Genomic DNA, 18,232 nt, shown 5'->3' on the forward strand with positions numbered 1-18,232 from the left:
GCACGTCTGCTCCCACGCCGTCTTTGGGTCTGCCTCTGGGTATTTGGGGCCTGATGTTGTAACGGGGAGCGGCTTCTTGTCCGGGCCGTCCCCTGCTGGCTGGAGCGTCGTCTCCGCCTAGGCCCTGGGGATCCACTGGGGGACCCCGATGCCGCCCCCTGGCAGATCTGGTGCTGCTGCTGCTCCCAGCACCGTTTTGTGGTGCGTGGCTGCTCCTGCGTCGTCTTCGGGGCCGGCTCTGGGGATCTGGGGCTGGACGTTCCAGCGGTGAGCAGCTTCTTGTCTGGGGTCGCCCCCGCTGGCCGGCGGGGAGTCTGCCTTCGGGCACCGTGGGGCGATTGGAGGTTCCTGGTGCTGTTTCAGCGTTAGGGCTGTGAGTGCTGCTCTCAGCACTGGTCTCATGGCGTCTTTGGGGCTGGTTAAAGGTGTCTGGTGCCCAAAGTACATGGCGGATCGTCGCCTGGTCTCTCTCCCGCCTTGTACTGTCAGTCACCGGGATACCTTGTAATGGCCCCGGTGCTGCCTGGCTGCTGGTGCCCAGGCCAGCGCACCTGTCGCACTCCCAGGTGCCTGTGCTGTTGGTCAAGTTGGAGCAGCGCCGGTGGGTGCCTTCGGCAGCACAGGAGCGGCACAGGAGCAGCTGCCAGGGCCTGGGGAAGCAAAGAGTTGTGGGTGTGAGGACAAAGTGTCTGAGCCAGGGAGTGGCTGGCACATCCCTTGTGCTCTGTCCTGGCTCCCCCAGCATGTGCTGAGGCTGAGGACGTGGGCAGAGCCCCAGATGGCTGCTGAGGCAACTCACCCCTGTCCCTCCGCCTGCTCCCTGCCTTGTGGGTAAAGGCATTCTCCGACTGTACAGCGCCGGCGCCTCTCTTGCAGCGATGCAGAGGCGTTGTTGTTCTCACAGGTTGGTCCTCTGCAAGAGAAGGGAGGGAAATTGTCCAGTCCCTGGCCATGCGCAGCGCTTGTGCCCTCGTGTCCAGAGAGCAGGGCAGAGGGACACCAACCTGACTGGGATTCGGATCCCTCGGATCCCCATGATGGACAGTTCTGAACGAAACTTCACCCTGTTTCTGCAGATGGGGCACTTGATGTGGACATTGTCTGTGTGTATGGCCATTTCCTGCAGCAGAAACACATGCGGTGAGAGGTGAGCGGGCCCTGGTGCTGCTGAGCACCTGCCGTGCGCGCAGGGTGAGGGGAGGGCTCCTACCTGGATGCAGCCCCGGTGGAACCAGGCGTGACTGCAGGCTGGGCACACCATGGTGTGGTAGGACTTGCTGTCCCCCACAGGGTCCATGCAGATGATGCAGATGGTGTCCTGCTCCGGAGCTGCCTGCACTGCCTGCTGAGGGCGGTGCTCCCAGCAGAAGGACCTGGCGGGGAGAGGGAAGGGAAGGGCAAGGTGAGAAGTGCTGGGCCTGCCGCGGTTGTGGCGAGGAGGGCAGAGGAACGTGAAGGAGCCCCAGGCCCATCCAGGCTCTGGCGCTGCCTCCGGCTCTGCCAGGCTGCTGGGAAGCACCAGCGTGGGGTCCTCTCTTGCTTGGCTGCTGCTGGCAGCCCTTACCTGTACTGCCCAAAGAACTGGGTGACGCATTGTCCCTCCGAGGCGCAGGGGAGATGGAAGCTGCGTTCACAGCCTGTCTCCGTGCAGGTGATGGTGGCCCCTCGCTCGCCACAAACGAAGCATTGCTGAAAAGAACACAGCAGCCCCATTAGCACCAGGCTCGATGCCGCCACCGCTGGCCCCACACCCCTGGGCAGGGCAGGGCACAGGGTGCGGGCGCTGCTGGGTCACGCTCTGCAGACCCCCCTGGCGGACAAGGCTCGTCTGCCAGAGCAGCAGTTTGTCCCGGAGCAGGTTGGAAAGGCTGGGATTGCTTCCTTGGGGTCCAGGCTAAGCTCGCGGGAGCATCTCCTGGCCCAAACCTCCCTGTTCCCATCAGGTCCTCACCTTCTGGGATGCCCGCTTGATTGCGCATCGGATGTCGTCAGGACGGTACCCCTCTATGTCTTCGAGCATGCTTCCACGCCGTGAAAGGCTATCCACAAAATACTGTAGAAAAGAGCAGGATCTCGTTAGGGGTCATAGTTGAAGGGACCGTCCCTGGTGGGATGCTGACGGGAACCCTGGGGGAACTCACCAGGCAAAACACGTGGGCACAGAGTCCATTCCTTTCGCGTCTGGGGCCGCAGATGTTCGGGTCAGCATCTGCCCGGCCACACAGCATGCATGCTAGAGGGGAGAGAGTAAATGGCACAGCCATTGAGCACCTTTGCGGGGCCAGGTGTCCCTGAGGGACTGTCCCCAAGGGCCTGTTCTGTCCCTGCCATGCTGGCTGATGGGCAGGGCCAGAGGCTGTGGAGGGGAAGGAGGCACAGCAGGCACAAGGGTCCCAGCAGGCACCCAGAGCCTGACCTGGGCCCCCCCTGCCAAGGAGCAGAGGGGCCCTGCCCCGGGGTGGTTGGGGAGCCCCTGCCTGCCCCTGCCTCCCCTCTCGGCCACAGGCAGCCCCCCCAGCCCCTCCCCGCCCTCCTGTGGGACGGGATACTTTTCTCTCACCTTTCTCCCTCGAGTCGGGAGCCTTCCGCTTCATTTCAGACATGGTGCACTTGGACAGCGAGCACTTGGAGAGTCACTGCCCCAGCGGTGCTGGGGTTTCTCCTCCACACGCTCCTCTGCCGACCCTGAGGGAGAAGCAGGATGAGGGTGAGTCTGCAGCACGGCCCGAGGTGTGCAACCCCTCCTCCCTCGGCAGCCCCGGGCAGCCCCCTCCTCCCTGCCCTCTCCCCAACTCACCAAATCGCACCGAGGCACGGCCCGAGCCCAGCAGCCTTTTATATGCTCCTCGCCCCCGCGGGTCACCATGGCCAGCCATTGTGACATCACCACCGCACGCCCCCCGTTTGGGCAGGGACGCCCAAAGCTACCTGGCACCCGCTGTGACAGAGCCCCCGCCTCACAGGGGTGGCTGGAGGTGCCACGCTGGGGCCTGGGCCCTCGGCACCCAAGCAAGAGGGTGGCCGCTCTTGCAGCCGGCACAGGCTCAAATGCCGGGTCCCGCGAGTTTGCGTCTCTGTGAGAGCATATTTAAGAAAGGGAAAAAACTGCTGCCGAACAGCAGCTGGGAGAGAGAGAGGAGTGAGAAACAGCCTTGCAGACCCCAAGGTCAGTGAAGGAGTGGGAGGAGGTGCTCCAGGCACCACAGCAGAAGTTCCCCTGCGGCCTGTGGTGAGGACCATGGTGAAGCAGGTTGTCCCCCTGCAGCCCACGGAGTACCACGGTGGAGCAGGGTTCCACGCTGCAGCCCGTGGAAGAGGCCACGGTGGAGCAGGTGGACCTGCACTGAAGCAGGCTGCAGCCTGTGGAGGACCCCCGCCAGAGCAGATTGCGGGCTGGAGCCGCAGCCCATGGAGAGGAGCCCACGCAGGAGCAGGTGACCTGGCAGGAGCTGCCGCCCGTGGGGGACCCAGGTTGGAGCAGTGTGCTCCTGATGGATGGACCCCGTGGTACGGACCCGTATCTGGAGCAGTTCTTGAAGAGCTGCTGCCTGTGGGAAGCCCACGCAGGATCACTTTGGGAACGACTGCATCCCACGTTGGAGCAGGGGAAGAGAGTGACCGAGAAGGAACGGCAGGGACAAAGTGCTACAGACTGACCACAACCGCCATTCCCCCATTCCCCTGCTCCGCTTGGTTAAAGAGGTAGAGGAGGGTGGATGGGGGGAAGGTGTTTTGGGTTTCTTTCTTTTGTTCCTCACTTCTCTAGCTTGTTAGTAATAGGCAATAATTCTTAATGTCTCCCTTCTCTGAGTCTGTTTAGCCTGTCACAATAATTGTTGAGCGATGTCCCCATTCTTATCTCAACCCTTGAGCCCTTTGTATCGTTTTTTCTCCCCCTTTCCTATTCAGGAGGGGGAGTGAGAGAGAGGCTGCGGTGGAACTTGGCTGCCCACCCGAGAAAACCACCGCTAATTTCCAAAGTAAACCTCTGGCGCAACTTGAGGCCATACTTTCTAGTCCTATCACTAGCTGTCTGTGAGAAGAGGCCGACCCCTAGCTCCCCACGACTTCCTTTAAGGTAGATGTGGAGAGCAGTAAAGTCTCCCCTGTGTTTTCCGTGTTAAGATCCCACTTTCGGATCCAAAGCTGACAAAAGAGCAAACGTTAGCGGGGGTGGGTACGGTAAGCCCCCAAGCCACCACGACAACACAACCCTTCCCGTCACCCAACCCCCCTCTAACCCCTCATATTTATAGTACTTAAAATGGGGAGGGAGGGGGCTTTCCTCACAAATAAGGCTTTGCACCTTAAAAATGCAGCTCTGCACCTTACAGTGCACCTGGGGGCCCTAAAAATAAGGCATTGCGCCCTGAAAATGACAGCCTGGGCCGTAAAAGTGAGGGTGTAAGCAATAAGAAGCCAGCTTTGTCTCCAGAGAGCAGTCTCAGGGCCCTGAACAAACGGGCTTGGTCCCTACAAAGGAGCCCCTGGGCCTGCAAACTGAGGGTTTAGGCGATCAGAAGACGACTTGGGATGCCAAGCGGATGTTCTGGAGCCTGAAAAGAAGGCTTTGGAGCCTAGAGAGGAAACACGGGGGCTTACTAATGCGGCTTTGAAGACTTAAAATGGGGAGGGAGGGGGAGCGTGGGGAGGCCTGGTCGTCAAGGTGAGGCTTTAGACCTGGACCCTGGGCCTTTGGAGTCTCTGGCTCACGGACTGGACCCTACAGTGATGCTTCGGTCCCTCCAGATGGGTGTTTGGACCCTTAAAGGAGGCTTTGGGCCCTCAAATTGAGGCCTTGTCTCCGAGCGTGAGGATTTGGGACCTGAAGAAGCGGGGTATTTCCTCACAAATAAGGCTTTGTACCCTAAAAGGCAGCTCTGCACCTCACAGTGCAACTAAGGGGCCCTAAAGATAAGGCATTGCGCCCTGAATATGACAGCCTGGGCCATAAAAGCGAGGGTGTAAGTAATGAGAAGCCAGCTTTGTCTCCAGAGAGCAGTCTCAGGGCCCTGAACAAACGGGCTTGGTCCCTACAAAGGAGCCCCTGGGCCTGCAAACTGCGGGTTTCGGTGACTGTGTTGGGTCTGTCTAGGACGGAGTCACCTTTCCCTGCAGCAGCCCACACAGTGCTGTGCTCTGCGGTCGTAGCTGGAGCAGCACTGATATCACTCCAGCATTGTGTCTATTGCTGCATAGTGCTGGCACAGCATCAGGACTCCCTCCAAGCCCCCAAGAGCCAGCAGGCTGGGGGTGGGCAAGTGATGGGGAGGGGACATCGCCAGGGCAGCTGACCTAAACCAACCAAAGGGATATTCCATAACACCTGATGTCACACTCAGCAATAAAAGGGGGGCTCTCGTGGGGGAGGGGGCTGTCCTCCTGAACAACCGCTACGCGTTTTGAGGCCCTGCTTCCCAGGACGTGGCCGAACATCGCTCGTTGATGGGAAGTAGAGAATAACTTTTTTTTCTTTCTCTCTGTGCTTCCGCGCGGCCTTATTGCTTCTTTTGTTTCTTTTTTCTCCCCATTCCCTTTCCCTTTAATTAAATCGTTCTCATCTCAAACCTCGAGCTCTTTGTGTCGTATTTTCTCCCCCTTCCTCTTTGGGGGAGGGGCGGGTGGAGTGAGAGAGCGGTTGTGGTGGAGCTCGGCTGCCCACCCGAGTAAAACCACCACAGTCCTTTTTGGCACCCAACGTGGGGCTCGAGGGTTGAGATAACAGCAGAATTGATTAAAGTATTTATAACTAACATACTTGCTAGTCACAATGTTCGGTTTGCTGTTAATATTTTTATTGTATTGTATTGTTATTGTATTGTATTGTTAATATTTTTATTGTATTATTACATACAACATAGTCACACTAGTGACTATGACACGAGACACTAGTGTGACTATGTTGTATGTAGTCCGTTCTCTGTTCTCTTTGTTTTTCCTCTATATCCGATCGGAGAACGTGTTGAAATCTGTGTTTGGTTTCTTTATCATGCTGTGCTGTAACATGCTGGCCTTCAGTTTCGTCTGGTACTCAGGCCCTGTATTGTTATCATTCTGGTCTCCTGGAGATTATCTTTTTGGATATATTAAGAATTACACCGCCTTCTTTTTCTCCCCTAGTAGTCAATTTGTGAATAATATCGGGGGTGGTGCCTTCTTCTTCTCTCCCTGTGGGCTAATTGCAGCAGCCTTTGAGTATTTTGGATACCCTTGGTCGGATGTTATCCTCCTGTTACTAGTTCTAGTGTTTTTCTTCCTCCCTAAGGTCAAACAATTTATTAAGAATATCATCCAAGGACCTGCCCCGAGACAAAGTAGTTGTGGGTGGCAAGGTGTGTGGGGGGATATGGGCAGGTACGTGTCACGGTTTTCTCCTCCGATGGTTCTTAACTTCACCCCTGAACAAGTGCAAAATCCAAGAAAACTGGTAGAATGTTTGAAAGACGTACGCCCTGACCCTGGCAATACCAGAGAACTCCATCAGCTTGCTGCACTCTGCTGGGGTCTGGCTTACGCCTATCAAATGTCAATTGTCACTGCCCAGCACCCTCAAGGGGATAGGGAGGTTTCTGAATTTGACGACGAGATAACACAGACTGTGACCACCCCAGAGGACCAACCATCTATGGTATCAGTCGCCCCTATAGGCAAGACAAAACAATGGAAACGGAAGTCAGCTCGTTTAGTAAGGGAAGAAGCTCCTCCTAAGGAGGAGGGAGAAGAGAAAAAGGCAGGCAGCTCTAAAGCAGCGTCATCACAACAACATCAGGGAGAAGAGACCGAAACCATAAATGAATCAGAAGCCACTTGATCTCTATCCTTAAGCGAGTTGCGAGAAATACGAAAGGATTTCAGTGGTCATCCAGGTGAGCACATCCTCACCTGGCTGCTTCGATGCTGGGACACTGGGGCCAGTAGCCAACAACTAGAAGGCAGTGAAGCCAAGCAGCTGGGATCCCTCTCTAGAGAAAGGCTCATTGATAGAGTAATTGGGAGAGGGGCACAGGTTCTCAGCCTCTGGAGGCGACTCCTGGCAGCTGTGAAAGAAAGGTATCCCCACAAGGAAGATATTGTATATCAAGTAGGCAAGTGGACCACTATGGATAAAGGTATCCAGCACCTGTGGGAATCAGCTGTGCTGGAGATGATTTATAGTGATTTGGACAATGCCCAGACACCTAAAGAGCCTGATGAAGTCCAGTGCACAGCATCCGTGTGGCAGAAGTTGGTACGGGCTGCACCCTCATCACATGCCAGCACACTGGCAGCAACGGATTGGGAGGAGGGGATGGGGCCAACAGTGGATACTATGTCCAACCAGCTTCATAAATATGAAGAAAATCTCTCTGCCCCAGTACGGGCCTGTATTTCAGCCGTGGAGAGACTGTCCCAATGGTTAGAAGAACACATAAGTTCCTCCTCACCTAGATGGAAGAATCTTTCAGCCATTAAGTGCCAGCATTCTCCGGCTCAAGCAAGGGAGAATCCAGGACGCACACCACGGGGTCACCTTGTGGTTTTATTTACGTGACTATGGGGAAGATATGAGGAAGCGGGATGGTGAACCGACATCGGCCCTAGCTGTTCGGGTACATGAACTGCGGAAAGATACAGCAGCAAGAAAAGAGGCCCCTAGGAGGATCGCTGCCCCAGTTTCTGTTGGGCAGTCCCCCAGAGGCAGTAGAAGGGCTAGTATTACTCCTGACCCTGACGAAGAGACCTCTGCTTCACATTTGGAAGAATTAATTGACAGATGCTCCAACCAGGGCTAGTGGGGCCCTGCCTCTGGCCAGGTAGAGGAGAGGGACAACCGGATTTACTGGACTGTGTGGATTCGATGGCCTGGCACACCAGAACCGCAGAAATATAAAGCTTTAGTGGACACAGGCGCACAGCGTACCCTAATGCTGTCAGGCCACCAAGGGGCAGAACTCATCTCTACCTCTGGTGTGACAGGGGGATCCCAAGAGCTAACTGTGTTGGAAGCTGAAGTGAGTCTAACTGGGAATGAGTGGCAAAAGCACCGTATTGTGACTGGCCCAGAGGCTCCGTGCATCCTCGGCAGAGACTACCTCAAGAGAGGGTACTTCAAGGATTCAAAAGGGTACCAGTGGGCTTTTGGCATAGCTGGCTTGAGTACAGAGAAGATTAAGCAGCTGCCTACCCTGCCTGGTCTCTCAGAAGACCCTTCTGCTGTAGGATTGCTGAGGATTGAAGAACAGCAGGTGCCAATTGCGACTACAACTGTGCACCGGCGGCAATATCGCACCAACCGAGACTCCCTGATCCCTATCCATGAGTTAGTTCATCATCTGGAGAGCCAAGGAGTGATCAGCAAGACTCACTCGCCTTTTAATAGTCCTATACGGCCAGTGCAAAAGTCTAATGGCGAGTGGAGGCTAACAGTGGACTATCGGGGCCTGAATGAAGTCACGCCACCACTGAGTGCTGCAGTGCCAGACATGCTAGAACTCCAGTATGAACTAGAGTCAAAGGCAGCTAAGTGGTATGCTACAAAAGTGGTATGCTACAATCGATATCGCTAATGCATTTTTCTCCACCCCTCTGGCAGCAGCATGCAGACCACAGTTTGCTTTCGCTTGGAGGGGCATTGAGTACACTTGGAATCGACTGCCCCGGGGTGGAAACACAGCCCTGCCATTTGCCATGGACTGATCCAGACGACACTGGAACTGGGGGACGCTCCTGAACACCTGCAGTACATCGATGGTATCATCGTGTGGGGTAACACAGCAGAAGAAGTTTTTGAGAAAGGGAAGAAAATAATTCAAATTCTCCTGAAAGCTGGCTTTGCTGTTAAACAGAATAAGGTCAAGGGACCCGCACAGGAAATCCAGTTCTTGGGGGTAAAATGGCAGGATGGACGTCGCCACATTCCGACGGATGTGATCAACAACATAACGGTTATGTCTCTGCCAAGTAGCAAAAAAGAAACACAAGCTTTCCTAGGCCTTGTGGGATTTTGGAGAATTCATGTGCCAGGCTATAGTCAGCTTGTGAGTCCTCTATATCGAGTGACTCGGAAGAGGATCTATATCGAGTGACTCGAAAGTGGGGCCCCGAGCAACAACAGGCCTTTGAACAACTCACACAAGAAATAGCTCGTGCAGTAGCCCTTGGGCCGGTTCCATACCGGACCAGCTGTGCAAAACATACTTCACACTGCAGCTGGGGAGCATGGGCTCACCTGGAGCCTCTGGCAGAAGACCCCAGGAGAAACTCGAGGTTGACCTGTGGGTTTCTGGAGCCGGGGCTATCGAGGATCAGAAGCCAATTACACCCCAACTGAAAAGGAAATATTAACAGCATACGAGGGGATTCGAGCCGCTTCAGAAGTTGTTGGTACAGAAGCACAACTCCTCTTGGCCCCACGGCTACCTGTGCTACATTGGATGTTTAAAGGGAATATCCCCACTACACGTCATGCAACCGACGCTACGTGGAGTAAGTGGGTAGCGTTAATTACACGGCGGGCTCGAATGGGGAAACCCAACCGCCCAGGAATCCTGGAAGAGATCATGGACTGGCCGGAGGGCAGGGATTTCGCAGTGCTGACAGAAGAGGTAACCCACGCTGAAGAAGCACCACCGTACAATGAGTTGCCAGAAGACAGAAAGCAGTATGTGTTGTTCACGGACGGATCCTGCCGTGTGGTAGGGGGCCATCGGAAGTGGAAAGCTGCTGTGTGGAGTCCCACACGACAAGTTGTGGAGGCCATGGAAGGGGAAGGTGAGTCGAGTCAGTATGCAGAAATGAAAGCTATACAACTGGCCCTAGAGATTGCTGAAAGAGGAAAATGGCCAGTACTGTATCTCTACACTGACCCATGGATGGTGGCAAATGCTCTGTGGGGGTGGCTGCGGCAATGGAAACAGAACAACTGGCAGCGCAGAGGTAAACCTATCTGGGCTGCTACCCTGTGGCAAGATAGTGCTGCCCGGGTAGAAAACCTGGCTGTAAAGGTACGTCATGTAGATGCTCACATGCCTAAGAATCGTGCCACCGAAGAACATCAGAACAACGAAGAAGTGGATCGAGCTTCGAAAATTGAAGTAGCCCAGGGGAGTACATACCGACAGTCCTTCCGGAAGAATGATAAGAAATTGGAAAAATAATTGGCCTTTTGGAAAGGCCCCTTTTGCGTCTCCTGCACCCAAGCTACTCTGACTACTACCTGTTACTGTTACTAAGAGCACAGTCCAAACGCTTCTTAAACTCTGACAGGCTTTGTGTCACGACTACGTCCTTGGGGAGCCTGTTCCAGTGCGCGACAACCCTCTCGGTGAAGAACCTCTTCCTGATATCCAGCATAAACCTCCCCTGCCACAGCTTGACACCGCTCCCTCGGGTCCTGTCGCTGGTCGCTAAAGGGAAGAGATCGGCGCCTGCCCCTCCACTCCCCCTCGTGAGGAAGCTGTAGGCCGCGATGAGGTCTCCCCTCAGCCTTTTCTTTTCCAGGCTGAACAGGTCAAGTGACCTCAGCCGCTCCTCGTACGTCTTCCCCTCTAGGCCCTTCACCATCTTCATTGTCCTTCTCTGGCCACTCTCCAACAGTTTCACATCCTTTTTGTACTGTGGTGCCCAGAACCGTACACAGTACTCGAGGGGAGGCCGCACCAACACAGAGTAGCGTTGCAGCGCTGTGATCACCCACGTGTGCCACTGGGACGGAGCATGTCCAGAGTGCATTCAGCAGCCTGCTGTTCACTATCCCTTGTGAAAAAGGAGAGAAAAGTAAGCTTCAGGAGTCAGGAGGTAAACTCACACCATTCATTTCAAGTACAAGCAAAAAATTGATAACTACAGGAAAACAACCTTCCAGGTTGCAGATCAGCACGGGGGAAGACAGCTTCAGGAAGCCATTTACCTTCTCACTGTCTTCACTGACGGCCCTAGACACCAGCATTGTGGAGCGCATCTCCGCAACAGGGGGCTCCTTCCAGTTTGAGCTGCTCTCCAATGCAAGTGGGAGGCTGTACAGTCGTCCCCTCGCGTGAAACTACGTACTCAGGAACGCTGCTCTGCTACTTCCAGATAAAGTTACTTGAAAAGCTGGATGTGAGGACCCAATTTCATTTCCAAGGGAAATAAAAATAAAAATAATAATACCACCACTGCACTTCCTGATGTCCTGCTTGTACCTGGAACGTTCTCTGTAGCTACTACATCTCTTCACTGTGCTGGAGAAGATGCGGGGACAGAGAGGCTCACAGACACAGCTCATCTAGGCTAACTCACAGCCTCCTTAAGGCTGTATGCCTCGCAGTAGCTTTCCTTGTGCAAAACAATCCCTGGTGCCCCACAAAGCAGCTTGCCTTACTTGTGGGTGCCACGGAGCCCTCAAATACCAGCCTTGCGGTCTCACAAGCAGGATTGTGCCGGGTTGGCCGGTGCAAGAGCAAACGGACTGCCCAGCAGTATCATCATTTCCGAGGAAAGCATTAATCCGAGAACCCGAGAGGCCGTCTGCCCTGGAAGAGGAACTCCCAGAGTCCGATGGGACAAAGACAGGCAACACCACGTCCTCCAGCACCAGACGGCTGGAGAAAGGGCACCGCGACATGAGTTTCTGGCGGAGTCCTTCGTTCTGCAGGAAAGGCCCTCCCAAAATCTCGCCTCGGCTCAGGGATTCACTCGCTTTCTGCCCCACCACGCCTCTCTCAGCACGGCCACTGCCACTGGAGGCAGTCGATCTCAAGCGAGGCGAGGGGCGCTCACCCCGCTCCACAGCGGTCCTGCTTGTGCGAGGCGTGTACAGCCCGTACCTGCGACCTTGGACTTCTCCGGCTCAGTGCTCAGCCTGTAGTTCTTCCTTGAGAGAGCAGGCCCAGCACCTCGCGACGTCATTCTTCACAGGCACCGGTGCCAGAGCGGGCATAAGACAGGCAGACGCCTCGACCCAAACCTGCTGGGGAGGATGCTGCCGTTAAACTTGTCCCTTTCTTGCAGGCTCACGAGCGTGGCCTGAGCAACCCGGATAAGCCGAAGCCGAGTCCTTGCGCTAACGGCAAGGCCATACAAGAGCCCAAAGCCGGCTGCCAGCCCTGCTCTCACCTGTCCCACCTCTTGCCAGCCCCGACCTCCTCTCCAGCGCTGCAGTGCTGTGATCACCCACGTGTGCCAGTGGGAAAGAGCGTGTCCAGAGTGCTCGTCCCCGCTGCCATGGGCTCCCCTGCAAAGCAAGCAGCCTGGGGGAAGATGGGCGAGGGGAGCGGGGAGAGGCTGGCTCAGAACTGTATTGGGCTTGGGGGCTGGGGATTAGGGCCAGCACTTGGGGCTAGCGCATGCCTGGTTCTGCAGCGTGTTCTGGGCTGGCTGTAGGGATTTGGGGCTGGACGTTGTAATCATGATCGGGTTGTCCTCTGCTCTGGTCCAGGGTGGCTGGAGCCGCTGCTGCTCTTGGGCACTATGGAGCTGTGGGGCATCCCCACTCCTGTCAGTCTGAGGGTGCTGGAGCTGCTGCTCTCGGGTACCAGGGAGCCAAGGAGGGCCCCAGTCCTGCCTGGCTGGCGGTGCTGGGGCTGGTGCTGCCCGACGGTGGGGAGCCTCAGGAGGACCCCGGTGCCGCCTGGCTGCTTGCGCTGTTGGTGCTGCATTCGGCAGCTAGGTAACAAATCGTCTTGTTGCTATTGCTTACATCACCCTCGGGGATTAGATGCCCACATCGGTGGCGAGCAGAACCTGTGCTTGAAACATCTTGGTATCTACCTTATTTTGTCGTACCACTCCCCATTATTCCAAATTGTCAACAGCAGCCTTGCGAAGCCCATGCATGTGATAAGGCCCCGTGGTGCGTTATGATGCCCAAGTTCAACGTGGGTGGGGACGGCAAGGAATTGTAACTGCGTGCAATTGTGGTTGTGCAACAATCACACCTAAGCATGGTTTTCACTTGGATGTGGGAGATGCAAGCTTGTATCGTACTGATTCTGACCTGAAAACTCATGGGCCTGCGCTAATGAATGCGCAGTTAGAAACAGAGGGGTGTTTTAAAGGAGTGCAACTTTGGAATCTCACAGGGAAAGTTCATACTACAATTCGTCAAAGACACTTTAATTTCGCGGCTCCTAACTCTACGTGCCATAGTCTAGAGGGTGACGGTTGGCTAATAACTGGGACATGTGCAGCCCAAACGACACGTCTGGCTGTGTAGATCGTAACCCCTTTTGGACAATGTGATTAAGCCAAACGTGCTTACTGGAATTGCGTTGCTTTCCTAATCAATCTAATGGGGGGGAGGGAAGGAAGCAGGGAGACACGGCTTAGTCGTGCGAGTGAGGCTGAAGCCAACGCGCGTGTGGTCTCTCAGCACAGATGGGATTGGCAGCAAGCTTTATTGTGATGGCGGCTGGGGACTGGAGCCAGGACGTGGGGCTGGAGCACGGCTGCTCCCGTGGCGTTGTTCAGGCCGGCCGTAGGGATTTGGGGCCCGATGTTGTAACCGGGAGCGGCTTCGCATCCGGACTGGCCCGGCGTGGCTGGAGCGGCTGCTGCGTTCAGGCACCGGGGAATCGCTGGAGGACCCCGGTGCCGTTTCGCTTTCAAAGCTGCTGCTGCTGCTGTCCTGAGCACTGGGGGTTGTAGCACGTCTGCTCCCACGCCGTCTTTGGGTCTGCCTCTGGGTATTTGGGGTCTGATGTTGTAACAGGGAGCGGCTTCTTGTCCGGGCCGTCCCCTGCTGGCTGGAGCGTCGTCTCCGCCTAGGCCCTGGGGATCCACTGGGGGACCCCGATGCCGCCCCCCTGGCAGATCTGGTACTGCTGCTGCTCCCAGCACCGTTTTCTGGTGCGTGGCTGCTCCTGCGTCGTCTTCGGGGCCGGCTCTGGGGATCTGGGGCTGGACGTTCCAGCGGTGAGCAGCTTCTTGTCTGGGGTCGCCCCCGCTGGCCGGCGGGGAGTCTGCCTTCGGGCACCGTGGGGCGATTGGAGGTTCCTGGTGCTGTTTCAGCGTTAGGGCTGTGAGTGCTGCTCTCAGCACTGGTCTCATGGCGTCTTTGGGGCTGGTTAAAGGTGTCTGGTGCCCAAAGTACATGGCGGATCGTCGCCTGGTCTCTCTCCCGCCTTGTACTGTCAGTCACCGGGATACCTTGTAATGGCCCCGGTGCTGCCTGGCTGCTGGTGCCCAGGCCAGCGCACCTGTCGCACTCCCAGGTGCCTGTGCTGTTGGTCAAGTTGGAGCAGCGCCGGTGGGTGCCTTCGGCAGCACAGGAGCGGCACAGGAGCAGCTGCCAGGGCCTGGGGAAGCAAAGAGTTGTGGGTGTGAGGACAAAGTGTCTGAGCCAGGGAGTGGCTGGCACATCCCTTGTGCTCTGTCCTGGCTCCCCCAGCATGTGCTGAGGCTGAGGACGTGGGCAGAGCCCCAGATGGCTGCTGAGGCAACTCACCCCTGTCCCTCCGCCTGCTCCCTGCCTTGTGGGTAAAGGCATTCTCCGACTGTACAGCGCCGGCGCCTCTCTTGCAGCGATGCAGAGGCGTTGTTGTTCTCACAGGTTGGTCCTCTGCAAGAGAAGGGAGGGAAATTGTCCAGTCCCTGGCCATGCGCAGCGCTTGTGCCCTCGTGTCCAGAGAGCAGGGCAGAGGGACACCAACCTGACTGGGATTCGGATCCCTCGGATCCCCATGATGGACAGTTCTGAACGAAACTTCACCCTGTTTCTGCAGATGGGGCACTTGATGTGGACATTGTCTGTGTGTATGGCCATTTCCTGCAGCAGAAACACATGCGGTGAGAGGTGAGCGGGCCCTGGTGCTGCTGAGCACCTGCCGTGCGCGCAGGGTGAGGGGAGGGCTCCTACCTGGATGCAGCCCCGGTGGAACCAGGCGTGACTGCAGGCTGGGCACACCATGGTGTGGTAGGACTTGCTGTCCCCCACAGGGTCCATGCAGATGATGCAGATGGTGTCCTGCTCCGGAGCTGCCTGCACTGCCTGCTGAGGGCGGTGCTCCCAGCAGAAGGACCTGGCGGGGAGAGGGAAGGGAAGGGCAAGGTGAGAAGTGCTGGGCCTGCCGCGGTTGTGGCGAGGAGGGCAGAGGAACGTGAAGGAGCCCCAGGCCCATCCAGGCTCTGGCGCTGCCTCTGGCTCTGCCAGGCTGCTGGGAAGCACCAGCGTGGGGTCCTCTCTTGCTTGGCTGCTGCTGGCAGCCCTTACCTGTACTGCCCAAAGAACTGGGTGACGCATTCTCCCTCCGAGGCGCAGGGGAGATGGAAGCTGCGTTCACAGCCTGTCTCCGTGCAGGTGATGGTGGCCCCTCGCTCGCCACAAACGAAGCATTGCTGAAAAGAACACAGCAGCCCCATTAGCACCAGGCTCGATGCCGCCACCGCTGGCCCCACACCCCTGGGCAGGGCAGGGCACAGGGTGCGGGCGCTGCTGGGTCACGCTCTGCAGACCCCCCTGGCGGACAAGGCTCGTCTGCCAGAGCAGCAGTTTGTCCCGGAGCAGGTTGGAAAGGCTGGGATTGCTTCCTTGGGGTCCAGGCTAAGCTCGCGGGAGCATCTCCTGGCCCAAACCTCCCTGTTCCCATCAGGTCCTCACCTTCTGGGATGCCCGCTTGATTGCGCATCGGATGTCGTCAGGACGGTACCCCTCTATGTCTTCGAGCATGCTTCCACGCCGTGAAAGGCTATCCACAAAATACTGTAGAAAAGAGCAGGATCTCGTTAGGGGTCATAGTTGAAGGGACCGTCCCTGGTGGGATGCTGACGGGAACCCTGGGGGAACTCACCAGGCAAAACACGTGGGCACAGAGTCCATTCCTTTCGCGTCTGGGGCCGCAGATGTTCGGGTCAGCATCTGCCCGGCCACACAGCATGCATGCTAGAGGGGAGAGAGTAAATGGCACAGCCATTGAGCACCTTTGCGGGGCCAGGTGTCCCTGAGGGACTGTCCCCAAGGGCCTGTTCTGTCCCTGCCATGCTGGCTGATGGGCAGGGCCAGAGGCTGTGGAGGGGAAGGAGGCACAGCAGGCACAAGGGTCCCAGCAGGCACCCAGAGCCTGACCTGGGCCCCCCCTGCCAAGGAGCAGAGGGGCCCTGCCCCGGGGTGGTTGGGGAGCCCCTGCCTGCCCCTGCCTCCCCTCTCGGCCACAGGCAGCCCCCCCAGCCCCTCCCCGCCCTCCTGTGGGACGGGATACTTTTCTCTCACCTTTCTCCCTCGAGTCGGGAGCCTTCCGCTTCATTTCAGACATGGTGCACTTGGACAGCGAGCACTTGGAGAGTCACTGCCCCAGCGGTGCTGGGGTTTCTCCTCCACACGCTCCTCTGCCGACCCTGAGGGAGAAGCAGGATGAGGGTGAGTCTGCAGCACGGCCCGAGGTGTGCAACCCCTCCTCCCTCGGCAGCCCCGGGCAGCCCCCTCCTCCCTGCCCTCTCCCCAACTCACCAAATCGCACCGAGGCACGGCCCGAGCCCAGCAGCCTTTTATATGCTCCTCGCCCCCGCGGGTCACCATGGCCAGCCATTGTGACATCACCACCGCACGCCCCCCGTTTGGGCAGGGACGCCCAAAGCTACCTGGCACCCGCTGTGACAGAGCCCCCGCCTCACAGGGGTGGCTGGAGGTGCCACGCTGGGGCCTGGGCCCTCGGCACCCAAGCAAGAGGGTGGCCGCTCTTGCAGCCGGCACAGGCTCAAATGCCGGGTCCCGCGAGTTTGCGTCTCTGTGAGAGCATATTTAAGAAAGGGAAAAAACTGCTGCCGAACAGCAGCTGGGAGAGAGAGAGGAGTGAGAAACAGCCTTGCAGACCCCAAGGTCAGTGAAGGAGTGGGAGGAGGTGCTCCAGGCACCACAGCAGAAGTTCCCCTGCGGCCTGTGGTGAGGACCATGGTGAAGCAGGTTGTCCCCCTGCAGCCCACGGAGTACCACGGTGGAGCAGGGTTCCACGCTGCAGCCCGTGGAAGAGGCCACGGTGGAGCAGGTGGACCTGCACTGAAGCAGGCTGCAGCCTGTGGAGGACCCCCGCCAGAGCAGATTGCGGGCTGGAGCCGCAGCCCGTGGAGAGGAGCCCACGCAGGAGCAGGTGACCTGGCAGGAGCTGCCGCCCGTGGGGGACCCAGGTTGGAGCAGTGTGCTCCTGATGGATGGACCCCGTGGTACGGACCTGTATCTGGAGCAGTTCTTGAAGAGCTGCTGCCTGTGGGAAGCCCACGCAGGATCACTTTGGGAACGACTGCATCCCACGTTGGAGCAGGGGAAGAGAGTGACCGAGAAGGAACGGCAGGGACAAAGTGCTACAGACTGACCACAACCGCCATTCCCCCATTCCCCTGCTCCGCTTGGTTAAAGAGGTAGAGGAGGGTGGATGGGGGGAAGGTGTTTTGGGTTTCTTTCTTTTGTTCCTCACTTCTCTAGCTTGTTAGTAATAGGCAATAATTCTTAATGTCTCCCTTCTCTGAGTCTGTTTAGCCTGTCACAATAATTGTTGAGCGATGTCCCCATTCTTATCTCAACCCTTGAGCCCTTTGTATCATTTTTTCTCCCCCTTTCCTATTCAGGAGGGGGAGTGAGAGAGAGGCTGCGGTGGAACTTGGCTGCCCACCCGAGAAAACCACCGCTAATTTCCAAAGTAAACCTCTGGCGCAACTTGAGGCCATACTTTCTAGTCCTATCACTAGCTGTCTGTGAGAAGAGGCCGACCCCTAGCTCCCCACGACTTCCTTTAAGGTAGATGTGGAGAGCAGTAAAGTCTCCCCCGTGTTTTCCGTGTTAAGATCCCACTTTCGGATCCAAAGCTGACAAAAGAGCAAACGTTAGCGGGGGTGGGTACGGTAAGCCCCCAAGCCACCACGACAACACAACCCTTCCCGTCACCCAACCCCCCTCTAACCCCTCATATTTATAGTACTTAAAATGGGGAGGGAGGGGGCTTTCCTCACAAATAAGGCTTTGCACCTTAAAAATGCAGCTCTGCACCTTACAGTGCACCTGGGGGCCCTAAAAATAAGGCATTGCGCCCTGAAAATGACAGCCTGGGCCGTAAAAGTGAGGGTGTAAGCAATAAGAAGCCAGCTTTGTCTCCAGAGAGCAGTCTCAGGGCCCTGAACAAACGGGCTTGGTCCCTACAAAGGAGCCCCTGGGCCTGCAAACTGAGGGTTTAGGTGATCAGAAGACGACTTGGGATGCCAAGCGGATGTTCTGGAGCCTGAAAAGAAGGCTTTGGAGCCTAGAGAGGAAACACGGGGGCTTACTAATGCGGCTTTGAAGACTTAAAAT

At 56.9% G+C, this 18,232-nt stretch overlaps 1 protein-coding gene and 1 pseudogene across 2 annotated transcripts; both read right to left on the bottom strand.

The window, feature by feature from the left end:
• Positions 1-4: 4 nt before the first annotated feature.
• On the bottom strand, positions 5-15,118 carry LOC310890355 (annotated as a pseudogene). The gene is made up of 2 exons: positions 1,565-15,118; positions 5-1,373 (listed from the first exon to the last, which is right to left on the bottom strand). The product of its transcript is annotated as an uncharacterized misc_RNA (transcript).
• Positions 13,722-16,208, bottom strand: LOC310890354 (PHD finger protein 7-like; the record flags this gene model as incomplete). Its single annotated transcript, XM_083852688.1, has 9 exons — positions 13,722-13,923; positions 14,157-14,255; positions 14,405-14,518; positions 14,610-14,725; positions 14,816-14,978; positions 15,170-15,294; positions 15,557-15,658; positions 15,747-15,838; positions 16,166-16,208. 9 exons carry the CDS (start codon positions 16,206-16,208, stop codon positions 13,722-13,724), a joined length of 1,056 nt encoding a protein of 351 aa, XP_083708814.1.
• Positions 16,209-18,232: the final 2,024 nt, after the last annotated feature.

Source organism: Anser anser (genome assembly GCF_964211835.1).
Source record: "Anser anser genome assembly, contig: HAP1_SCAFFOLD_630, whole genome shotgun sequence".
Classification (NCBI taxonomy): Eukaryota; Metazoa; Chordata; class Aves; order Anseriformes; family Anatidae; genus Anser; species Anser anser.